Source organism: Oryx dammah, unplaced genomic scaffold (assembly GCF_014754425.2).
Source record: "Oryx dammah isolate SB20612 unplaced genomic scaffold, SCBI_Odam_1.1 HiC_scaffold_8, whole genome shotgun sequence".
Classification (NCBI taxonomy): domain Eukaryota; kingdom Metazoa; phylum Chordata; class Mammalia; order Artiodactyla; family Bovidae; genus Oryx; species Oryx dammah.
In genome coordinates, this window is record NW_024070192.1 from 11,466,700 (window position 1) to 11,490,789 (window position 24,090).

A 24,090-nucleotide genomic window follows, 5' to 3' on the forward strand; every position below is an offset into this window, starting at 1 on the left:
GGAGGAACCGCAGGGAGCTGGGGTGGGGCCTGTGGTAGAGGCGGGCTGCCGATTGGATATGGCCGCAGGAGGCGGGGTCTCGGCTGCGGTGGGGTGGGCCCTAGGCGGAGCCTCTGAGGAGGAGTGGGCGAGGAGAAAGGGACAGAGCGTGGGGAGGGCCGTGGATCGCGCAGGGTAGCTCCGCGCTTCTTCTTACCGTGGGCCCAGCCAGCCTTCCGGGCTCCCACTCAGTCCCAGGCCGCGTCGTCCCTCTCGCTCCCATGCCGTCCCGCGGATCCCACGCGGTCCCTGGGCTCTTGCGCGGTACTCGAACTCCCTCCTTGCCCAGACTCGTCTGGACAGCTGGGTCGAGTTACCCTCTGAAAGCTCCGTTTTGGGGTCTGGACCCGGGGTCCCAGGGAGTCCCGCCTGTGAAGCTGTCAATAGGGGCCCTTGCTCGGGCGACCCTGACACCTACCCTCACCCTTAATGCCCGCTCCCCTCCTTACACCCAAGACCGCGCGGTGGCGGCGTTGTCCTTTTTTTTTTTTTTTTTTTCTGTCCTTTTCCTGTCTTGACAATGCCATCCTCCCCCCACCCCCGGTTTTTTTTGTGTTTTTTTTGCCTCCTTCTCCGAAGTTTTAATCCCCCGCCCCCCCGCCTGGAGGTTGTTTTCTATCGTTTCTCACGTCCAGACCACTGTCCCCGCTGGCAGGACCTTTCCTCTTTGGCATCCTGCGTGTTTCCCTACCTGCACTGTGCGTCCTTCCCAGCGCGCAGGTGGACCCGGCACACCCAGCTCAGCGCTACCCAGTAGCTACCCTACGCCCCCAATCTGTGATCCCTTCACCAGGAAAGCCCCCTCTCTTCCACGAACCTTCTGGTCTCGCCAACATTTTTCCCTTCAAAATAACAAATAGCACATTGCTCATTTTTGTCCCATTTTTATAAATCAAATACTATTTTTACTTCAAAAAATTCTAATTTATATCAATAAAAATCATATTTTGGGGTGTACAGCTGAGTTTTGACAATGCAGAGAGCTGTTTAGGTTTCCCTGGTGGCTCAGATGGTAAGGAATCCCCCTGCAATGCGGGAGACCCGGGTTCAATCCCTGGGTTGGGAAGATCCCTGGAGAAGGAAATGGCAACTTGAATTCTTGCCTGGAGAATCCCCACGGACAGAGGAGCGTGGTCATCTACAGTCCATGGGGTCGCTGAGTCGGAATTGCCTGAGCAACTAAGCACACACACACACACACACACACACACACACACAGAGCTGTTTTACCACCACCACAAACAAGGCACAGAGCATTCTCTCCCCTCCCCAAATCATGGGCTGCCTTTTTGTAGCCAAATCCTCCCCACCCCTTGTCCCAGTCACCTCCAACCTGTCGTCTGTCAGTCTATCACTATGGTTTTGCCTTTTCCAGAGTCTTGGAAATGCAGTCCTGTGCTGTGTACCATTTTGAGTCTGGTTTCCTTCACTTAGTCACATGAGTCTTCCCTATTCCTCTTTTCTTCATTGCTAACTAGTATTCCACAGTGTGGGTGAACCATCCTTTATTACACAGCAACCAAGGACTTAAGGTTTGTTTCAGGTTTGGGGCAATTATGAATGGAACTGTTGTAAACATTCACTTTTAAACATTTGTATGAACTTAAGTTTTCATGTCACTTCAGTAAATACTTAGGAAGGGACTGCTGAATTGTATGGTAGGTTAGGTAAGTGTTTAACTTTCTAAGATACTGCCAAACTTTTCCCGAAGGCAATGTATCTTTTTACTATGCTGCATTCTCTCACCAGCAGCCTGTGAATTCCATTTGATCCCCCTTGGCCTTACACTTGGTATTGCTGGATTTTTAAATTATTTTTAGTTAATACTAATATTAATGGGTGTCAGGACTTCCCTGGTGGTCCAATGGTTAAGAATCCTCTTTGCAATGAAGGGGACACAGGTTTGATCCCTAGTCAAGGGAGATCCCACAGGCCTTGGAGCCAACTAAATCCACACACCGTATCAAAAGATCTTTAACACAATGAGGAGACCGGATGCTGTAACTAAAATATTCTTAAAAAATACTAACAGGTGTGTAGTGGTGTTCCACATGGTCTTCAACGGCATTTCCCTAACAATGTTGAGAAACTATCTGTGTGCTTCTCTGTCCAATATCCATATACCTCCTTTGGGCAAAGTGTCTGTCCACATCTTTCACCCACTTTGTACATCGAGTTTGGAGCGTTCCTTATAGGCTCTTGATATAAATCCTTCCTGAGAGTGGTGATTTGCAAACATCTCCAGTCTGTGGCTTGTCTTTTTGTTCTTGTGTCAAAGTAAAGTTCTTCAACTCTGATGATGCCTAGTTTTTTCTACTAGTTTGTGCTTTTTCTCTCTCATAGAAGCCTTTGCCTAATCCAAGGACAGAACATTTTCTGCTAGGTTTTCTTCTGGAAGTTTAACTTCTAGGTAGGGTTCTGGCTCACTTTAAATACTGTGTAAGATGTGAGAAGGGGCCAAGTTTCATTCTTTTTTTCCAGTTGTTTCAATACTATGTGTTGAAAGTTTTTCCTTTCTCCATTGAATTACCTTGACACCGGTGGAAAGCCAACTGACCATATCCGTGTGGCTCTGTTTCTGAATTGTCTATACTGGCCCACTGATCTATGTCTAAACTTGCACACATCCCACAGTGTTGACTAGTGCTTCTTGACAGTATGTTTTCAAAGTAGGTACTGTGAGCCCTCTGTGTGCTTTTTCAAGATCACCTTAGCTATTCTAATTGCTTTGACTTTGGTTGTAGCTTTTAGGATCAGTTTGTTTCCATTTACCAAAAAAAAAAAAAAAATCTAGATGGGAATTATGTTAAATCTGCAGATCAATTTGGGAAAAATTGACATCTTAACAGTAAAAATCTTCCAATCTATAGTGTATCTCTCCATTTACATAGTTCTTTGTTTCATCAGTCTTTTGTATTTTTCAGCATACAGATCCTATATATATACAGTTAGATTTATACCTAACTAATTCAGTTTGGGGATGCTATCATAAAATATCTATTTCGGGCCACACTGGGTCTTCGTTGCTGCTTGTGGGCTTTCTCTAGCTGTGGCGGGCAGGGGGTACTCTTCCTTGCGTTCTCATGGTGGTGGCCCCGCTTGTTGTGGAGCACAGGCTCTAGACGCGTGGGCTTTAGCTGCTGTGGCACGCGGGCCCTAGAGCATGGGCTCAGTAGTTGTGGCACAGGGGCTTAGTTGCTCCATGGCATGTGGAATCCTCCTATACCAGGGGTGCCCCAATAACAGATTTTAAGATGTAAATGTCCAATCATATATCACTCATATATGAAAATACAATTCAGTTTTACTCAACAGCCTGTGTTCTTGCCAAACAGTCATAGGATTTTTTTGTGTAATCTATGTGATTTTTGACATAATCATGCTTTCTGTGGTTAGTTGAGTTTTATTTCTTCCTTCGTATTTGTCTTTTCCCCCATTGTTTCACTGAAGTGGCTGGCGCTTCCAGGACAATGCTAAACAAAAGTGGTGAGTGTGGACATTCCCGTCTTGTTCCCAATCTTGGAGGGAAATCACTCAGCCTTTTGACATTAAGTATGGTGTTGCAGAGTTGGACACAACTGAAGCAACTGTGTACGCACACAAGCACTCAGTCCATCCCCTTTACTGGGTGAGAGAAATTCTTATATTTCTAGTTTGCTGAGTTTTTTTTTTTTAAATCATGAATGTTGAAATTTATCTCTTGCTTTTTTCTGTATAAAATAATGTGATTTGTTCTTCTTTAGTGTGTTAATATAGTGAATTGCACTGATTTTCAGATGTTGGACCAGCCTTCCATTCCCAGGAAAAACTCCACTTATTGTGATGTATTATTACTTTCTGTATACTGCTGGATCTGTTTTGCTAATAGTCTGTTGAGGACTTTTTTTTTGTAATCTGTGTGCATGAAGGAGATTGTAGTTCTCCAAATCAAGTGCACATGGAACATTCACCAAGACAGACTATATCCTGGGCCACTAAACAAGCTTAAGTAAAAGCTTGAAATCTTTATAATGAAAGTCTTATATGTTCTTACAATATAAAAATTAAAGTACTAATAAAAAACGCATTTTAAAGTAATCCATCAGGATTTACCTGGTGGTCCAGGGGTTAAGACTCCACATTTCCACTGCAGGAGGCATGGGTTTGATCTCGTTAGTCCAGGAGGTTTCACATTCTGCCTGATGCTGTGCCCCCCAATAAAAGTCAGACAAAAAGGAAGTCTTATGGGAAAGTAGAAAATATTTTGAACTGAATAAATACTAAAATGCTATCAGAGTTCATGGGATGTAGCTAAAAGTGTCTAGAGGAAAATGTATAGCATTAAAAATGTTTCCATTAGGACTTCCCTAGTGGTACAGTGGATAAGAATCTGCCTGCCAATGCAGGCAACATGAGTGTGATCCCTGATCTGGGAAGATTCCACATGCCACGGAGCAACTAATCCCATGAATCACAACTACTGAGGCCGCGCTCTAGTGCCCGCAAACTGCTGCTACTGCGCCTACAAGCTGCAACTACTCAAGCCGGTGTGCCTAGAGCCTGTGCTCTACCTTAAGAGGGCACCCCAATGAGAAGCCCATGAACTGCGATGGAGAGAAGCTCCCACTCTCTGCCACTAGAGAGTCTGCACGCAGCAAGACCTACTGCAACCAAAAATAAAGTAAAAAATTTAAATGCTTATATTAAAAAAGAAAAAAGGTCTTAAATCAATAATCTAAGCATTCACCTTTAAAAAGCTAGAAAAAGAAAAAAACCCACAGCAGGAAGAATGAAATAGTAAAGAGAAGTCAATAAAATAGGAAACATAAAATCAGTAAGAAATATAAAACCAAAAGTTAGTTCTTTGAAAAAGTCAATAATATCAATAAACTTCTAATCAGACTAACCAAGAAAGGGAAAAAAAAAACATTAATATCAGAAATGAAAGGTGGGACACTATAGAAATTGGAACAAAGAAAGTAGGCTGAAAAAACTCTATAGCCATATTCGCAACTGACCAATTCCTTGAAAGACACAAATTACTGAAACTCACAAGGAAATAGATAACCCAGATAGTCCTTAAATCTACTTAAGAAATTGCATTTTGTAGTTAGAAAGTTTGCAATTAAGAAAATTACAGGACAAGATAGTTCCACTGGGGAGTCCTTCCAAACATTTAAGGAAGAATTGATACCTGTCCCTGCTTTCAGAAGGCTCTACCTGTGCCCCTTAGGGGCTTGGCCCCTGTGCCGTTTTCTCTCCTCTCTCTCTCACACACACACAGATAGAAAATGAAAAGGCAATCAGTGCAGCTTCCTGTGAACAGCAGTGTTTATGTGGGAAGTGTGACCCCACACTGTCCCCAGTTCTCCCCAGAGCAACCACAACCCTAGCTCTGAGGTGGCTGTGCAGTCTACAGGCAGAGGTCACGGCAGGGGGTGCTGACATCCCAATCCTGATGGAGGAGAAGGCAGGAGGCTGCTTAGGACTCCCCTCTCCCCCAGAGGGAGGGATCTGAGCTCAAAAACAAAGACCCAAGCAGTGGTTCCACATCAACCTTGTTTCTGAGGGCCAGGAAGGCAGGGGTTTCCACAGGGGACCCCGAGGTCAGTGCTTGCAAGGCTCTGTGCCTGCCTGCCTGCTGCTACAGGAATTCAAGTCCAAATGGCCAGTCTCTGGCCAAGGAGACAGCAGGGTGGGGGCAGAGAAATGACTGAGGTGGTCCTGGGATCTTCCTTGTAGGATTGTCGCCTGGAAACAGCAGAAGCTTGGCTGGAAGCTGGGTCTGGGCTCAGCCTGCAGATGGGTTCTCTCCATCTTCCCCTGGTGCCCTTCTTTGTGTGCCCATAAGGACCCCGGGGACTCGGGCCAGTTCCAAGGGGTGTGTGGTCTCCAAGCTCAGTCACCAGGTCTCCTCTCCCATGAGCTCCCCTCCAGTGCCCTCTGGGCAAGCCACATCATGCTGTCTGCCCCACTGCCCTCCCTTCGTCCCTCTGGCAGATGGGAGAAGCATCCCGCCAAAGCAGATGGCCATGAGGCGGGAGATCCAGCACCCCAGGGCCCACCAGCTGCCAGGCTTAGCTTGTGCTCGGCTCCTCTTTCTGGGCCTGCCTTGCCCTCCCTGCAAGTCCTGCAGGGTGTTCGGGGGCACTGCTCCTGGGCCATCAAACCCAGGGGGCAGGCTGTAAGCAGGGGATCCTGCCTCCCAGCAGTAAAACAGGGAACCCACCTTAGGGGCAAAGTTGGGGAGCAGCTCCCATGGGCACCTCATTACCACAGTGGTGGTCTGGCTCTGACTGGTACATGGACTTCTAAAACATCCACGGGTTTTAATGGTGGCCATTCTCATCCCTGGGTGGGCCGTCTACTCTAAGCTTGCCTTGCTGCGTGGCTGCCCACACCCAAGGCCTCAGTGGGTGAGGGGAAGAGGCCAGGGGAGGGCGAGGCCAACCACAGAAAGGGGAATCGGGGGCTGTGGGCACAGGGGACAGCACAAAGTCACAGGGTCCTGGCAGCCACGGGCCAGGGAGCACAGACTGCATATGGCCCAGGCAGACAAGGTCACGAGTTTAAGAAGGCAAAAGCTGACGGCTCAGAGCCGGAAGGCTCTTTTGCTGCCAGCCTCCGTGACAACGTCCAGGGAGCCTGGTGGGCTGGGAGGGGCTCCTCTGCAGCAGTCCCTGCCTCCACCAGGCGGGGACAGGCCACCAGTTCCATGCCAGCAAATAAGGAGCTGCAGCTGTGGCTGGGGCCCAGGCTGATCTCTGGCCCTCCCTTTGGGGTGTCCGTGCAGAGCGGGCCCTGCTCAGATGCAGCCCCCTGGTCTGTGGAACCTGCCAGCCTGGTCTCAGCCTCCCTGGCAGCCCCAGGGACTGGAAGGGGGCAGCTGTCCGGAGACATTGGGGGCACAGGGCTGGGCTGCATCCCTGATGGGGGTGTGCTGCCCTTGGGCAAAAACAGAGCTGAACTCAGAGGCTGCAGGAAGGCTGGGACCCCGGTGAAAGGCAGGGTGTCGGTCAACAGGTCTGATGGGCCCACACGGGCAGCTGCAGGGCCAGGCTCGGCTGGGGGCCTCCGGGCAGGGGGCCACTGTCGGCAGGAGGCTTCAAAGTGTCTCAGGATCTGAACGAGGGAAGAGGGGAACTGGTGAGGGCTCTTACACTCCTCCAGGAATCAGAGGACTTGGTGCTCCCGGGCGCCCTCCTCAACGTCGCTGGCCAGAGCACGGGGCAGGACCACTGGCCGCTCACAACAATTCTGTCATCCCCCGGCAGCAGCGCTGCTGCTCTCCACCAGCTGTCATACAAACAGATGCTTCCCCCACATCAGGCTGCCGCGTGGCCTGCCAGAGCGGAAGAGCGCCCCCTCCTGGTCACGTGCCACACAAGCACCTGACTCACACACGGAACAGATGGGGCTGAAGCACCAAGTCCCACCCAGGTGTCCTCCCTGAAAGCTGGCCTCCTGGGTCCTTCTCAGGTTTCAGGCGACTAAGGATCTGAATTTTCAGCTGCCATACAGAAAGCTGGAAGCTGAGGGAGGCCAACAGCAGGCTCCCAGAGAAGACTGCAGGTGGCCTCCCCACATTCATCAGTGGGAAGAGGACTCAGACCAACAACCATTTCTGCTTTCCCAGGGTGGGGCATATGGGAGCAGAGTGTAGACCCATGACAGAGTACAGGAAGAGAGCCATCCAAGCAGTCAAGGAGGGCTTCCCGCAGGACGGCTTCCTGCAGGAGACAGCCACAAGGGAGAAGGCACTGCCCAAGGGGCAGATCTGCTGGGCAGAAGGTCAGGGAAACCCGGGGAAGGTTGGGGAAACCTGGGGGTCCCATGTATGGGAAGAGGCCAGAACACCAACTGCAGTTCTAAGAGCATGACTTGTGCCAGCCACAGGAGCAGGAGGGGGCGTGTCTAGGGAAGGCAGCGGGGGTGGGGGGGGAGAGAGTGTGGGACTGCAGGGGTGTCCTGCACCCCCTCCTCTGGGCCCTGGAGGCTGCCCACCTTGGTGGCCTTGTTGGTCACAGGTCCAGGGCTGCCCTCACTGAGCTCCTGCAGCCGAGGCCGGGTGAGGAGCAGGACTCGCTCCTGGGAGAGCAGGTCGGTGCACCCAAGGGAGGCGATGGCAGCCAGGGCTCTCTGCGGGGTGGGTCGGCTTGATGTCAGCTCGTTCCCCCTCCAAGGGAGGTCTGTGTGACCGGCTCCCTCCCTCCCTCCTCTTGGCCCTCAGCGTCCTGTGCTCATTCTGCCCACTCTCCGTGCCCGGGCACACCCCCAGCCCCACCCACTCCCCTCCTCACCATCTGAACATGCTCACTGGTGGCAGCCAGGTGGCCGATGAGCAGCTCCAGCACAGCCTCACAGTTGAGGAGGCCACACCTGCAGGAAGGGGGCACCGTGCAACAGGGCTGGGGCCGTAGGGCAAGGGGTGTGTGTGCAGAGCCAGGGCGAGGGATGGGGGCGGGGTGCGGGGGTGAGGGGGCCTGGAACAGGCCAGGGCTCACTCTTTGACGAAGTGCTGCACCTCCTCTCGGCTCAAGAAGGTGTGCTGCCCCTGGGTCACAGTCCGGACCAGGCTCAGCTCCTGCTGGCAGTCACTCAGGGTCACAGCCTCGACCCTGCCAGGTGCACACGGGTCGGGACAAAGGGTGGGCTCCCTCATGCCAGGAGGGGTGAGCCCCCTCCAGGTCACCTCTCGCCCATCAGGGTAGGGAGGGGCGCCCTGGGGTGCTGGATCACCTTTCTGCCAGGTCACTAGGTGCCCGGCTGGCCCCCGAGGGGCTGTCACTGCCCGACCGACTACCCGAGTCCGAGGCCTTGCCCAGATCATCGTTCTCCTGGGAAGAATCCTGAGAGCTGGGACTGGTGTCCAGCTCATCCCAGCCGCCTCCGGCCTGCCCAGGCTGGTGTCTCACTGCTGGAAGAAACACCGACTGAGGGGCAGACCCTTGGGGGCCTCAGATTGGCCCCACGTCCGTCTCCCCAGGAGCCCTGGACAGGGAGACCCAGGGAAGAGCCTATGGGCTGGGTCCTGGGATGTGGACACGTAGCTGCCTGGGTTCCAGCTCCAGGGAACACCACCCGAGAAGAAATGGGGCAGAACAGGGCACACCCTCACTCAGGGCCAGGGTCCACACAGGACACGCCTGCCCAGAAAGCAGTGTCAGGCACCAGACGCCAGGGCAGTGGGGACAGTGCCCAGCACAGCAGCTCTCAAGTCCCGGCGAGCACTGACATCCTTCCTCTGAGCCAGGCAAATGGGGCAGCACTTCTGGGAGAGGCAGAGGTGGAGGCGGAGGGCATGGGCAGCCGTCGCTCCCTCCTGTATCACAGCACACCGCTAGAACATACATGGCATGGAGCCTGGCTCTTGCGGAGGGCTTCCCTGTTGCCCCTGGGCCCTGACGGGCTGCAAAGCTGCTCGAAGGCGCCGGATGAACACACGAGAGCTGGGGATGGCTCCTGACCCAGCTCTAAGCTTCCATATCTGAGCAGCTGGGATCCTGGGCAGACCCCACCTCTCGTGGGGCCGTAATACCTGAGCTCCCACCCAGAGCAGACTGACAGAGAACACTGGACGTGGGGGTCGAGGCAGGGCTGCCCTATGTGCACCGCCACAGAGGCCGCAGGGAGTCGAATCTCGTGGACAGCTGGCTCTGCAAGCTTGTCATGTGCTGGCTCTGGGAGGTGTCGCGGGACCGGCAGGGTGGGGCTCCTGCCCCCTGCCCCCACCACAAGTGTGCTGCTTTCTTCCTCCTCCCTCGTCTGCTCCGGCCCAGCCCCAGCAGGTGACTGGAAGCCCAGGGCCCCCAGGAGGGGGAAGCCAGCACTCCAAGGGAGGAGTCCAACTCAATACCTCGGGCTCCTGGGCTGGCCGCAGGGAAAGAGCTCCCAGAGGCGGGGGTGCCGAGGCTGGTTGAAGGTGTCACGGCCGGCTGGTAGGCGTCACCCCGCGGAAGGGACCTCTGGCAGCTGGGGCTCTCAGGCCCAGGGCGCACGGCGCTGGCCACCACCTCTGCGGCTTTCTGGATGGTGGACAGGAAGGCTTCACCCGCAGAGCCTTCAGCAGAGAGAGGGAAGACGGCACAGCCCCCTCAGTCCCACCCTGTGTTCCCAGGATGAGACGCCCACGGCTGCTGCTCACCCAGGACCCAAGAGGTTGGGACAGTCACAGAGCAGAGGCCCTATGGAGGAACAGCGCCCGCCCAGAAGCTTCTGCAGTGAATTCACTTCAATGTATCCGGGCCCCGTGGAGCTTGGATGAGCGGCAGCTCACAGCAAAGCTGTACCACTCGCCCTCCTGGGTCCCCACCTCAGAGTAGGGGGCCACTTAAGGTGGTTGTCCTGAGAACCACAATCTCCCTGGCCACGTAAGGAGTGCTCACATCCAGTGCTAGGGGCTTTCCCACGGAGTGCCCCATGGAGAGTGATCTGGCAGTCACCCCCAGGTTAGGAACAGGTGGGCTCTAAGGCCGACCCACTTTAGGAATCACAAGGGCCGGGGAACTAGGAGCCACAGCTGGAGCGGTGAGCCTATCAGCTGGACCCGGCCCCGAGCCCACGAGAGGCTCGCGTGGCCCTGGGGGGCTTCCGGCTCTCCCGGCAAGCAGGGCTGGCACGGCACCAGCTCCAAGTCACCTCTGTCACAGACAGAACCACCGCCCTCTGCGCTCGGCTCCCTAAAGGAGCCCAGGGCCGATGGCCCAAGTGTGGGGCTGACCGTCAGCCTGGCTTCTCACCAGCCAGGTAAGGAGAGCCGACTGCACCTCCCCAGCCACCCCAGGGTGGGACAGAAGTCAGTGGGGGGCACACAGGTCCCATCCGCCCCTCACCCTCAGCTGGGGCCCCAGTCCCGCAGCACTCACCTGTGTGACCCCGCTCCTTGCTGTAGCCGAAGCCCTGCAGGGCGCTCTGGGGCCTGGACTGGGAGCCCATGCCTGCGGGGAGGCCCACATCAGCAGCAGTGGGGACCTGACCCTCAACCCTGGACGTTTGCGGGAGGAGAGGCTTCGGGCCCGCCCAGAGTAATCCGGTGACAGGGCTGGGCATACTTGCATACCTGCTGGAGGCAGGGTCCTAGGAAGCTGGGAGGGAGGCGGAGGTGACAAGGCGTCGGAGTACAAGGCAGCCCCCAAGTCCTAGACGAGGCAGAGGGCACTCAGCGCCGCACACCCAGGGTCCCCCCACCCCTCCTTCTCCCCTGAGGGCCACTCAGGGGCTCTGTCCTGCAGAGAGTGGAGCCAGGGCCCTGGGCAGGGAGAGCAGGGAGTGACCTGGGTCCTGGGCTCACCTGGGCGGCCGCCCGCACCTTCTGGTACAGGCTGTTCCCGTGGAGAGGATCCGGGGGCCCCGCGAAAACTGTGCAACAGATGGGAGCAGAGTTGAGCAGGGCAATGCCAACCACCCAGCCTCAAAGCCCACACCTGACGCAGGCAGTGAGCCTTGGCCTTGCCTGGCCCCCCTTGAAGCCCCCAGCTCAGCCCCCTCAACCAAGTGCCTCGGGGCTTCCTAAAGCACAGATGCACCGCCGTCCCCTGGCCTGGGGTGGCTGTGACCTCACAGCCCCTCAGCGCCTCCTGGCCCACACCCTCAACCACGAGGCTGCAACTCAACCTCCAGAACACCAGGGCCACTCCCCAACCCAAGGCTGCCCCTCACCCGAGCCTCTGCAACAGCAGCCTCGCTGCCTCCCCCTCAACACCATCTCCACCCAGAGGCGACCGGAGGAGGCTCTCAATGCAGGGATGGAACCCAGGTCTCCCACACTGCAGGCGGATTCTTTACCAGCTGAGCCACCAGAGAAGCCCAAGAATACTGGAATGGGTAGCCTACCCCTTCTCCAGCGGATCTTCCCGACCCAGGAATCGAACCAGAGTCTCCTGCATTGCAGGTGGATTCTTTACCAATTGAGCTATCAGGGAAGCCCGAGGAGGCTCTAGTCCAGCTAAAGAGCTTCCAAGGGCCTGACTATAATGCAGGTTCCCTATCACAGCCTGAAAGGGCTCCTGCTCATAAAGCTCCAGCCGTGGCCCATCAGATAAGCTTGTGTGCACTAAGTCCCTTCAGTCGTGTCTGACTGTGACCCCATGGACTACAGCCCAGCAGGCTCCTCTGTCCATGGAAGAATACTGGAGTGGGTTGCCCCATCCTCCTCCACGAGATCTTCCCAACCCAGGGATCAAACCGGTGTCTCCAGCGTCCCCTGCGTTGGCAGGTGGGCTCTTTACCACCAGCACCACCTGGGAAGCTGGCGCGCGTGCACGCATGTCCAACTCTCTGCAACGCTATGGACCATGGCCTGCAAGGCTCCTCTGTTCATGGGATTCTCCAGGCAAGAAACTGGGTGGGTTGCCATTTCCTTCTCCAACCTGGGAAGCTTATGTCTCATTAAACCTCGCTGGCTCCTCCTGCCTTAGGGTGCTGAGACCAGCCAGGGAGGGGTACCTCCCCACCGTCCTGCCACAGCTCCCACCCTCCCTGTGGGAGTCACAGGGACCCCGCCCCCGCCAGGCCCCCAAAGTTGGGCCAACCTCTGTGTGCCCCCCACCCCCGCCTCCAGGATTAGCTCCTCTCACAGCCCCGTCTATCTGGGCACTCGTCCTCTGGGGACAGTACTCAGAGCTTGAGAGATGGTGGTGCTAATAGAGAACCACAGTCAGCTGCCCCCCTCTGCTTCCTCTGCCCTCTTCAGAGACCAGGACAGAGGCAAGGCCCAGCACTGGCCACAACTGTGTGAGCCGAGCAGCGGAACGGGCCCGTTCTGACCCTTCGGCTGGTGAGAATGAACCAGCCATGCTGCTTCAGTGCACAAACTCCAGGGAGCTGGGCTGTGATGAGTGCGTCCCCAGCACCCTGGGCGCCTCTAGGAATCTGCCAAGTAATGGTCTGCGCCCCCTCCAAGGCCATTTGCTGTCTCCAAGGCGCCTGCATGGACCCCAGGGCCCACAGGCAGCCCAGCCCCAGCCTGGCCTCAGCACGCCTGCAGTAAAGGGAAGACAGTGGATTTGGGGTGCAGCAGCAGGGCACACTAAAGAGTTTCCAACAAGCAAGAGGTGCCCGGAGGACTCAATCTCCTTCGTGGCACTGCCCTCTCGGGGACAGCTTGGCAGGGTGGTTCTGGCCTGAAGGCCATGGCCTTCCTATTCAGTTCTCCCCACCCAAGGAGAAGACCTCAGGCCACGACCCTCCACCAGTTCCTGTTAACAAGAGACTCATGAACACCTCTGGCCTGGGGGTAGGTGAGGGACGGGGCTCTACCCCAGACCCACCTGTCACCTGGATCCCCACAGGCCAGGGCCCCACTTCTCACTACAGCCTCACTAGTCCCGTCCCCCACCCTCCCAGCCCTTCTGACAATGGAGGGCTTCCTAGGGTCCAGAGGAGCAGCTCTGGGGAGAAGAGGGAACCCAAGGCAGGAACAGACAGGACAGGTCCAGGCCGCAAAGGCCCAGCAGAGCTCACAGAGACACCAGCCGTTCCACGCAGTGTGCTGGCCTGGCCTGGTGGGGAGGAGGGGAGGAGCTGACACAGAGGGAAGGGAAGGGAGGAGGTGGCAGTGAAGGACAGTGTGGACGGAGCACAGAGTGGGGAGCACGGGTATGAGACAGGGAGGCAGGGGCTCGGGTTAAGGGATCTGGCTGAGACCTGCCCTGGCCACCTTCCTCCCACGCCTCCCATGGGCAGTGCTGGCCCATACCCGCGGCTTCCTGGATGAAGGCAGGGTTGCGCTTCAGGATGAGCAGAAAGGAAGAGGAGCCGTGACCACACAGGTGCAGCAGGATCTTCAGCACCTGGGGCAGCAGGGACGGGGGGTGGGGTGGGCAGAGCTGGGTCCACAGAAGGGTGCCCCACCCGACACAGCCCCCCATGCCCCCAGCTCATCCCTCCCCTCCAGCCTCACCACCAGGGGCAGGCAGGACAGGGCCCTGACTTAACCCCCCGGGCAGGCCTCTGGAGCCACTCGGACTCACCTTGAGCTTCACACGGCCAGAGCCGCTGTGCAGACGGTTCAGCAGGTACTCCAGGAGACACTGGCTGCTGCCCAGGGATTCGTGGGAGATCTCTGGGAGGCACTCGGTTAGGGAAGGGGCAAGCTCACCCTGGGCCACACAATGCCCTGGCCAGGGAGAGAAGCCGGGCCTTCTTGCCATCAAACTCCTCAGAGTGGCCCCCTCCACCGCAGGCACCCACCCCAGGCCCTGGTTTCAGGAACACCCGGCTTCCAGGGTCTCCTAAGCCGCAAGTCATCAGTAAGGTGACTTTCAGAGCCCACACACCTAGCTGCTATGGGAAAGGAGCCAGGGCCCCCTCAGGGTCGGAGAAGCTCGGGACCTTGGGAGATGGGGTAGGAGAGGCAACAGGGGCCCCAGAGGTTTCCACAAGGAAGGATACTGGCAATCTCCTCAAACAGGTAGCCCGGACACGGGGCATCATCATCCGACGTGCCCTTCAGGAGAATCGGGAGCTGAAAGGGATCGAGAGCCCAGCCCACAGTGAGTGGCCACAGGAGCCCTCATTCTTGGGGATCCCAGTTTCAAAAGCTTATAGTTGGCGTACCACAGGGTCAGGGGACCCAAAGAGGAGAGCAATGGTCCCACTGGCCACAGGGAGCCTGCAGAAGCCTCCCTTCTGGAGGCCAGGATGAACACCTGGGAAGAGGAAATGGGGGGTGGTCTCCATGGTGACAGGCCCTAAAGGTCATGAGTCAGCAGGGGCCCCCAGACCCCTACGCCTACAGCCACACAACTTAAAAGTGCCTTTAGTGTACCAACTTACAGACTGGCAAAAAAAAAGACTCCTCGGGTGAGCCCGTGACACAATCATTCACCCTGACAGACCTACAGCGCCACTTCCAGGAAGGGATCCCACAGAAACAACTCAAAACAAGAGCAACCGACTCGGCTGTGTGTCTCACGCTTATCTGTCAGCACAAAGGTGTTTACACTGAGTTGACTCAGCACAAAGATGTACAATTTCTAGGGATAAAAGCCAGAAACACCCATTCCACCTCATGGTACATCTGGAGGGTATGAACCTAGTGTAGACAGGACAAGAGACCTCAGGTGCAGTTTCTGAGGTGCTGGCCACAGACACCTGAATGTTGGCCTGAATGTTGCAAGAGGCTGTTTACGCTATTTGTCCACCAAGACCCAGAGGGAAGCTGGAAAGGTCTTCAGGACCATAGTGTTAGGCACATAGCGAAACCTCTGCTCAAAGAGAACTGACCCATCTTTCAGCAGCATGAGGGTGAACCCGTCACCCCCCTCACCCCTACCGCCTACCTGTGGAAGCTCATAGTGCCAGAATTCACTGTTCATTCTGGCCTATTTCTGGTGACAGACTCCAACCTCCTTTTCTTGACCCTGGACTTTTGGACTGGTTCAGGCTCACTTCAGGAGCATTTTCTACAATTGGGAACCCAGACCTCCTACAACTTAGGAGAGTCTTTCTCAAGGACCTGAAGGCCACTCCTTGAAATGTAACCACCAGGAGGGACAGGGTCTGTCCCCCAGTTCCTACTGTACAATGGGATCTTAGCTTCTGTAACCACCAGTTATCAGCACAGCAGCCGTATCCCACCAAAACCGCCCAAACGCCTGCCATTTTTCACTTGAACTCCACCCTTCTGTCCTGTCCTGAAAACGCCCAGTCCTCTCCGCACAATTTGAACTGGAATTCAGGGTTTCCCCCACTGCCTGGACCACTTAATAAAAGGTTTTCTGCCGCTCCTCGAATCAGCGTCTGGTTATCTCGGCCAGAGTTCGGGGGATCACTGTTTCTTTTTTCTGTAAAGCTACTTTAAGCTGGGTAAGAAAACAGAAAAACTTGGGGTTTTGTTCAAGGGGGTCTCACTCTTCCCAGTGGACCCGACACGGGTGGCCTGACCTGCCGCCCCCCAAGGCTGTGGGATCCCCCAGCCTCGGGAGGAGCCGAAGGGTAGGATTTGAGATGAGGAGTGTTCTAGGATGTTGAAGCGGCCGGAAGACAGGGAAAGAGGCGAGAGGAGAGGTGGGAGGGGACGGAGGGGGACGAAGGGGACGCCGAGCCTGCCAGCAGCCGGAGGGCACGGGGCGCGGGGCGCGGGGATCCCGCGGGGGCAGTGCGCAGCCAGGGAGGCGGTCGGCCTGGGCCGGGGGCGAGGCCAGGAGGCGGCGCGTGGTGGGACCAGGGCCACCAGCACTCACCCGGTGCAGAAAGCTCAGGCGGTCCCGCAGCGGCGGCGTGGCCGCCATGGTGCCGGCCACCTTCCGGCCCCGCCCCGCTTCCGCCGGGCCCGGGCCCCCGCCAATCACTGCGTGAGTCTGACCCCGCGGGCCAATTACCCGAGTGAGGAGGGCCTTGAGGCCGACTTCGGGAAACAGTTTGCGCGTGAAACAATACAAAGTCCAAGGACAGCGACCGACAACGAGCCAACTGCAGGGCTCTGGGAGACTTGAGAGCGGTTCCGGAGAGGCAAATGCGAGGGCTAAGCCTGACCAAGTGACAAAGCGCAAGAAAGATTGTGGGCGGAAGTGCCTGCCTGTTACGCTATTGGGCGCCGGAAGAGGCCGGACCTAAGATGGCGGCGCCCACAGGTGCCGGGAGGAGCCGCTCATGTCGGGGAACGGAGCTGTGTGGGGTCGCGTGCGAAGCCGCCTCCGCGCCTTCCCCGAGTGTCTAGCTGCCTGTGGGGCCGAGGTGCGGAGTCGTCAGGCGGGGCAGGAAGGGCCGCGCGGGGCGGGCTGGCGGGGGGCGTGTAGTGGTGACCCGGGAGCGGCGGCGGCGGGGTCCGCCCCGGGTAATCAGCGGACGCGGGGACCGTGGCGACCCTCGCCCGTCTCCGTCCGCCCCCAGGCCGCGGCCTACGGCAGGTGCGTGCAGGCGTCCACGGCCCCGGGCGGCTGCTTGAAGAAGGATCTGTGCGCGCAGGAGTTCGAGGCTTTGCGGAGCTGCTTCGCCGCTGCGGTAAGTGAACGCCAGCCTCGCCCGGGGGTGGGACCCTAGGGGGCGGGGACCCACGTTACCCGCTTAGGAAACGGGCTTCCTTTTCTTCTGGGTTCGATGTTGGGCTCCAACAGGTGCTTCAACGGGGCACAGCCCCACACCAGCCGGTGCGACCCCTGCCGCCACGGAGGCGGCCTGTAATGAGGCTAGCGCAAGGTTTTGAGCTGGTGCCCAAGATGTCAAGGTCCTGGGTTCCCTCGACTCGGTGGGTCTGGGGTGGGCCATGATGCCCACAGTCAGTTCTGTTCAAAACTGCTGGTGCTGAGTACTGGACCTGAGAGGGAGCAGTTGGGTCAGCTCACCAGAATTTAGGGAATCCAAGGAATCCCTATGATCCAGGATGGAGAATGCATGGGCCATACTTCATTTCCCGGAGGGCTCAAAGAACCCCTTGCACCTTCCTAGCAATCATTGTGGCTGGGATATGCGGCTTCCGCCCTTGTCACCAATCTCCAATCTGACATGTTTCATCCAAGATGCACGTGTCGCTTGGACTTGCTTCCTGGCTCTTGGCAGCTTCCCTGCTTTACTCAGAGCACTCCCTTGGGGAGGTACAAACCTTCATCCTGTGGTCAGTGGTTGGAAGGATTCACATGTAAAATAAAGATCACACACTCCTGGCCAAACCAGGCTTTTCCCTACCGCCTGTGGTTATTAGTCAGGATCACAGGTATCCTGTGAATCCTCTCTGGAAGGAATCCTCTCAGATTCCTTATGCTCCTTTGCCCGTCATGTTGTTCTGCCCCCCAGGAGCGTGTGGCTGCCTCTCCTGCTGTTTTCCATTGAGGGCAACCTAACCACAGGCCCCAGGCACTGGAAGTTCAGAACAGGGAACCTGGGGGTTTCTCATTTAAAGACACAAGCCATTTTGTCTACTCTGCCTGCACCCTGAGGCTCTGTGGGGGTGCATGAGGAGGCAGGAGGGGAGCCTGTCTCTGGGCAAGTGTTTCAGCATCTCTGACCTAGAGATTCCTTGGGGCACTGGGGAGGACTAAATGGGACTTGTTGGTGGCACAGTGCCTGGCAGGGTGGGAGAGGCCACAAAGCAGGTTGAGCCCAGCCCCAGGCTCCCCAGTGCCCCAACCAGCCTGGCCCCACGCTGCACACTCATGGCCAAGCTCTTTGTCATTTATTTGCCAGGAGGTGGCTTCTGGGGTGGTAGTTTTCTTAACTTTGAAACCATGTCTAACTTAAGCAACCCATTCAGACACAGCCATTTGTCTTCCAGGCCAAGAAGACCCTGACAGGAGGCCGTTAGGAAGGACTACAAGCTCCAATCCACGTCCCTGGGTGCCTGGCACTGATGGCCTCAAGGGGCAAGCGTCTAAAACCTTAAAAGCTCTTGGGGCTAAAAGGACTGGAAACACATTAGGCATGCATGAGCAGAGGAGAATGGGTTTTCCAGCCTTGCACACCTAAGAATTTGGGGAGAATAAGATGCAGTGAACCCACAATAAAGATTAGATCAGATACTGTAAGATTTGTTTTGTCATCTGCAGAATGAGTGCATGGGCTGTGAACAAGCTGCCTTGCGAGTCTCATTCTTTAAAGGATTCTCACCAAAGGCATGTCATCTGAGTCTGGCGAAGCATCTAGAAGTAACTACCAGGTTACAGCACACACCAAAGAGAAAACAGTGACACCGTGAGGGAAAAGTCCGAGCTGTAGGAACCTGATACTGATGGGGTTTTTTTCTGACTTAGAAAAAAAGGTGGGGGTTGCTCTTCCAGACAAAGGGGTGAAGAACCAGGGAAGGTCTGGTTTTAGGAACCCAGTGCCTGTGAGACTTGCTCCATAGGGTTGCTCCACCCTCCCTTCCGCAGCCTCTGGAGTCTGAGCCCAGGTCCATCCTGGCCAGGCTCCTGCTCACTCTGGTCCCACCCCTCATCCTGATTTGTAAGGCCGCAGCAGCACACGTGCTGGAGCTCCAGGGAGACCCAGTGGGACCCAGGAAGATTTCGGCATCCTGAGTGCTGCCTGCTGGGCATGTCATCCCAGAGCCTCCTTCCCCAGGGTGTGGAGGTCACATTGTCCTCTGGCTCCACCGAGGCCCTGCTGTCCCAGAGCACCCGTGCCCTGAGGCCTGGAGCTGTTTCCTCTTAAAGGCTCCTCCACTTCCCCCACAAAGTGCTGAAACCCCTTATTTCCAAGCTATCATCCCAGTGAAACACAGTTCCCAGGGCAGCCTTGGAGGGGAGCCATACGCCACTCAAGGGCTGTAGAACTGTTCAAAGACTAGCTGGCTAGGCAGTCATGTTTCACAGTCACCACTGGAATTCAGGACCAGACATCACTGACATGACCCCATCCCGGCCAGGGGTTATGGCCCCTCAGATTGGCTGAGGGCAGGAGGGAGGAGTGGGCCAGGAAAACAGACTTGCTGAGAATGCTGCCCCCGGATGGCCTCTTTCTGACCCTCTGTGCTCTCTGCACTTTGGCAGCCTGCTGGCTAGAGCTTCTGGCATCTCTGCTGTGCACAGGCGCTCTGGTCGCTTCCAGAACTGTCCCACCCAGTGCTCTCCTAACATCGTTTCAGATTCCAGTTCACGGGGGCAGATGAGGCCACCAGCGACATCTCAGGTCCAGGGCTGCAGACGTGATCCACTGGCTGGGCCGGGCCACTTATCACACACTGAAGTCAGCTCGTGGACCTCCCCGGCTCCCCTCCCCAAACTCAACCTGTCTTCAGAACTGTTTATGGGAGGGAATTCAACCGAGTTGTGTCAGGATGCAGGAAAAATCATTCCTGCTGCTGCTTCAGCTGTGTCACCAGGAGGCAGTCACCCTGTGTGGTGCCACCTGTCTTGGCCACGGACTCAGGGCTCAGCTGCACCACGGGAGGCCATACCCAGCCTCGACCTTGGCCTCTTCCCACCCCGGGCTGGACTTGGGGGCCCCATTCCAGAACGGGAGTACAGACAGGGCCCTGTCCCAGTCACCTCGGCCATCCAGGCCTCGTGTCTGCCAAGTGTATCTGCCAGCACAGGGGGTCCCTCCTGGCGGCCCAGTGTGCTGCACTGGCCACATCTCCCAGCCAGGGGACCCAGCTGGAGGGATGGCCTGTGGTCAGAAAGCAAGGCACTGTCTCCCGGGCCCTCATGGCTCCCTGCAGTACTGGTCGTGGTGACCCCACCCAGAGGTCTGCCCAGAGCTTTCCCGAAGGAGAGGACTGGGGAGGGGAGTGGAGCGGAGAACCTGGAGGAGAAGACAAGCACTAACCAGGACAGAGGACCCTGAGCGCGTGGAGGTGCGGGAATGGCAGGCGATGGCAGAGGCTGAACTGCTCTCAGATGGCTGTGGCCCTGCTCTGAGGAGGAAGTTATCTTTGCAGAAATCCAGAGGCTAGAACACTGGGTCAAGGTGAGAGATTCAGGTAAAGAGGGCTGGACACGCAATCCCACCCCAAAACAACAAACGGTATTCCAACCTGAGGGAAACTTCCAGCCGGTACAGTTTGCTTGGAATTATTTTTAGTTAAGAATGGAGGGCAGGAAGCACTGGGACCCGGATGCCTTTCACTGAGCTCCCCTCTGTGTGAGCAGTGCCCAGGGTTCGTGGGGAATCAGCTTGGCTTCCAGAGGATTCTACTTTTATTATTCATTTTGAGGCTTCAAGATGACATAGAAATCACAGTAAATAATAAAACCATTTCAAAAGGCACAGGGGAGAGGTGAGCGGAGACCAAGGCTGGAGCTGTCACGTGGCCTGGGCAGCCCTGGCTAGCGGTCAGTGAGTGGCTCCCTGCCATGGACCCCTTGGGGCAGGGTCTGGAGCGGCCCCCACCCCCAGCAGGGAACAAGGCACACACAGCCCAAAGCACAGAGCAGGTGAAGGCCCAAAGCTCTTGAGGGCACAGCCCAGCATGTCAGGCCACCTGCTGACCAGCCCAGGTTGGAGATGACCACTGGCCTCCCTGCTCCTTGAAACAAAGTACAACAAAAAACACCACAAAAACCCTCCCAACCAATGAGTCCCGAGGGTGCAAACCCAGGGGAGACGCTGCCCTGGAAGAAGTGAGAAGTGAGGCCGTGCACCCCTCCCCACTGGGCCTGGAACCCAGGTTTCATGGTCACGGCTTCGGTCTGTGGCATGAGAGCCTTTGGGTGATTCACCGCGGCACCAACCAGACAGCAGTGGTCTGTTTTACTTTTTAAATCTCACAACCACTCGATTGGCAGACCGAAGCATGCAGAGCAGAGCGCCAGGGCAGAGGCGGCTGGACCCACAGGCCTGTGCAGCCTCTCAGACTTGACGCAGCATTTGCTGTGAGACGGGGTGAAGCCAGAAGCATTTATTCAGGCTTTGTACTGACAGTCACAGAGAACATCAAAAAGGAATTAAAGTTCGGGATAACACTGCCTCTCATGGCAGCCAGGGGGCCAGGGCTGCAGTTAGCACTCAGAGCCCCAACATCTCCACCTGAACCCCAGTGGCTCCCACAGCCACACAGGAGGTGGCAGGTCGTGTTTCCTGGTCTCAGGGAGCGGCTGTTTTTCCTCAAGGCTGCAGGAAGGGAGCTGAATCATGAGAGTCAACCTGGAAGTGGCCGCAGTTGCAGAGCCGTCACTCCACCCTGGGCCTGACTTCTGGGGCTTGGCACGCACCGTGGTCCAGGTTCACCAGCTGACCAGAGCACCCTGGCCTTAGTGGGGCTCAGGGCTCCTCCAGGGCCCCAGGCAGCTGTTTGATCTGGCGGCCTGGGACCACCCGCAGGGCGCCCCCAGCGGCCTGGTGCAGCTGGGTCTCCAGGGCGCTGCGGAGGTCATTGACCTGCACGCCGGGCAGTGAATTGAAGCTGATGATGACCCTGTCCTTCGGGGCCGGCCCTGCCTCTGCCAGAGGAGCTACGTCCCGCCGTCTCCTCCGAAGGTCGGAGCCGGCCTGGACTTTCAAGTCCCGGTTGGGTTTGGCGTTGTCCAGCTTCTGATCTCCAGGTATGGCGGGTTTGGGCCCGAGCTCAGGGTCTGGCCTCTGCTCGGGCTCCTGGCCGGCGGTGTTCTCCCGGGTAGCAGGCACATGATCCCTGCCGGGGGCCTCCTTCCTCATCTCCGCATGACCACCCTGCCGTCCGCCCTGTCCTCCAGCTGGGTCGGCCCGGTGTTCCAGCTGATGTAACACAACCTGGGCCTGGGGGGCTGCTACCCCCAACCTGCCTCCAGGTGCCCGGTCTCGGCTCGCTTGCTGGGACTTTACCTGAGGGGCCCCAATCGCTGCCCCTACCCCCGGCACATCTGCCTCCTGAGTGTGCACACCAGCAGCTGCTGCCTCCTTCCCAGGTTTCTTCTTCTCATGGGCGCCTCCAACAAAAATATCCTGACTCTGCCCGGGGACATCCCCAGCCCCATGCTGCTCTGGGCTCCCGGGCACCCTGGCAGGCTCCAGCACAGGGAGCCGCTCTTGCACGCCAGCGCCCTCAGCCTCAGGCACAGAGCCCTGCCGGCCTTCCCTTGGCTCAGCCGGAGCTGCCCAGGGCTGCGGGTCAGCACCGCCGGGAGGTGCAGCTGGGGCTCTGCCCGCTGCCCCCTCAGGTTCCTCCACGGAGCGCTGGCTGTGCCCCTGAGGAGGAGCGGGGGGATGCCCAGGAGCGCCGGGCAGGACTTCCACAGGCTGCGGCGGGGGATGCTCCGCCATCCCCGCGTCGTGGACCTCCTGCTCCTTACCTCTGGGTGCGGCCACCCCCAACTCAGGCTGTACGTCCACTGCAAATGAAGTCAGGCACCTATTTAGCTACAGAAGCTACCGAGCAGAAGCTACCGACGCAGTGACTAAATGAAGCTAGCTTGCCAGCAATCAAGGAATACAAACACCTGCTTAAATTCGCCCAGCAGGACTCTAGACCACAGAGCCACAGATCCAGCGTGGATGGGGGGCAGCAGGAGACGGTGGGGCAGGAGACTCTGGCTTTCATGCATTAAGGGACAACCCCTGGGCTTCCCTGGTGGCTCAGTGGTAAAGAATCTGTCTGCCAATGCAGGAGACATGGGTTTGATCCCTGATCTAGGAAGATACCACGTGATGTGGAACAACCAAACCCATCCACCACAAGCACTGAGCCTGTGCTCTCGAGCTCAGGAGCCATGATTGAGCCCACGTGCTGCAACCACTGCCTAGAGCCTGTGCTCTGCAACAGGAGAGGCCAGCGTGCCACAATGGGAGAGCAGCCCCGCTCTCTGCAGCTAGGAAAAGCCCGTGCAGCAATGAGGGCCCAGCACAGCCACAAATAAACACACACATACATAAACAAGCACAATTCTTTTCAAAAAGTGACAACCCCTCTTCCCTGAGCGGGTGCAGCAACCACCCCCGGGCCTGCCCAGCCCCTCTCCCCCTCCCTCCCCCAGACTTGCCATCCTCGCCTTCCTGGCCGTCCTGCCTCTGCTGGTGGATCTCCTTATGCTGCTCTTCGATCACCGCGAGCAGCTTCTCCTGCTGGTCCAGGAGGCGCTTCTGCTGCACCTGCTGTTCCTTGATCACTTGCAATAGGACGGCGTGGTCCAGCATCTCCGCCCGGCCGGCTTCTGGTGCAGAAAACACACGCGGTCAGAGCCTGGGGCCTACAAAGGCGCTTGGCTGGGCTGAGGGCAGTATGATGCATGCAGGGAGCCCAAGGTGGCCTGTGGGCCCCTCCCTTGGACACCTGGGCACTCCCCTCTACCCAGCTGAGCCAGCACCCACACGCTGTAACCACAGATGACAGTGATCTGGGCTGGTGACTCGAACTATCAATTATTCTAAAAAAGAACATTGGTTTTTTAAGAAAGCTTCCTCCAAGGAGAGAATTTGAAAGACAAACAGAACCATCTTCCCCTTCAGCAGTGACAAGAGCTGGGACCTCAGTGAGAAGGCTATGCCAGTGCTCCCGCCGGCCCCGCCTCCCCCAGGAAGCTGGCTGCAGCTGGCAGGGAAGGAGCGCCAGGTGAGCTGGGAGCAGGCCAGCTGCAGCAGGTGTGTGTAGGAAGGGCCCCCACAGACTGTGGACCGAGAAGAGGCCCCAAGGCTGAATACCTTGGGTGTGGAAAGCTCATAACGCACTGCAAACACGTCAGCACTGGGTCAGCTCTGTAGAGCCAGCAGTCCAGGCTTAAGGAA

At 57.1% G+C, this 24,090-nt stretch overlaps 3 protein-coding genes across 7 annotated transcripts in view; 1 reads left to right on the plus strand and 2 right to left on the minus strand.

Moving 5' to 3' along the window:
• Positions 1 to 4,135: 4,135 nt before the first annotated feature.
• On the minus strand, positions 4,136 to 16,272 carry TEPSIN (TEPSIN adaptor related protein complex 4 accessory protein). The gene is made up of 13 exons (XM_040244802.1): positions 16,203 to 16,272; positions 14,410 to 14,482; positions 13,989 to 14,080; positions 13,715 to 13,808; positions 11,309 to 11,376; positions 11,078 to 11,156; positions 10,884 to 10,955; positions 9,875 to 10,078; positions 8,758 to 8,935; positions 8,523 to 8,636; positions 8,319 to 8,397; positions 8,023 to 8,157; positions 4,136 to 7,140 (listed from the first exon to the last, which is right to left on the minus strand). The coding sequence occupies exons 1-13, from the start codon at positions 16,248 to 16,250 to the stop codon at positions 6,580 to 6,582; spliced, it is 1,797 nt and encodes a 598-aa protein (XP_040100736.1). The 5' UTR covers positions 16,251 to 16,272; the 3' UTR covers positions 4,136 to 6,579.
• NDUFAF8 (NADH:ubiquinone oxidoreductase complex assembly factor 8) lies at positions 16,042 to 18,479 on the plus strand. The gene is made up of 3 exons (XM_040244803.1): positions 16,042 to 16,695; positions 16,852 to 16,962; positions 18,230 to 18,479. Exons 1-3 carry the CDS (start codon positions 16,612 to 16,614, stop codon positions 18,257 to 18,259), a joined length of 225 nt encoding a protein of 74 aa, XP_040100737.1. The 5' UTR covers positions 16,042 to 16,611; the 3' UTR covers positions 18,260 to 18,479.
• A 2,094-nt stretch (positions 18,480 to 20,573) lies between these two features.
• Positions 20,574 to 24,090, minus strand: part of SLC38A10 (solute carrier family 38 member 10) — a 40,641-nt gene continuing 37,124 nt past the window's right edge. For 2 of the 5 annotated variants that reach the window (XM_040244804.1, XM_040244808.1), the window contains exons 16-17: positions 23,349 to 23,519; positions 20,574 to 22,700 (exon numbers count right to left, since the gene is read on the minus strand). In XM_040244804.1, coding sequence (XP_040100738.1) covers positions 21,655 to 22,700; positions 23,349 to 23,519 — 1,217 coding nt within the window. In that variant the 3' untranslated portion in view covers positions 20,574 to 21,654. The remainder of the gene's footprint in view (positions 22,701 to 23,348; positions 23,520 to 24,090) is intronic. The other 3 variants (XM_040244807.1, XM_040244805.1, XM_040244806.1) reach the window with 2 other exon arrangements.

Bases quoted from the DNA above. Each gene is read 5' to 3' on its own strand.
- TEPSIN (XM_040244802.1), bottom strand. From the start codon at position 16,250: ATGGCGGCCACGCCGCCGCTGCGGGACCGCCTGAGCTTTCTGCACCGG. The intron at 8,936-9,874 runs GTATTGAGTTGG...TGTTTCTTCCAG, and splicing joins GGCCAGCCCAGGAGCCCGAG to CAGTGAGACACCAGCCTGGG. The intron at 7,141-8,022 runs GTGGGCAGCCTC...TCCCTCGTTCAG, and splicing joins TGACCAACAAGGCCACCAAG to ATCCTGAGACACTTTGAAGC.
- NDUFAF8 (XM_040244803.1), top strand. From the start codon at position 16,612: ATGTCGGGGAACGGAGCTGTGTGGGGTCGCGTGCGAAGCCGCCTCCGC. The intron at 16,696-16,851 runs GTGCGGAGTCGT...GTCCGCCCCCAG, and splicing joins TAGCTGCCTGTGGGGCCGAG to GCCGCGGCCTACGGCAGGTG. The intron at 16,963-18,229 runs GTAAGTGAACGC...TTTGTCTTCCAG, and splicing joins GGAGCTGCTTCGCCGCTGCG to GCCAAGAAGACCCTGACAGG.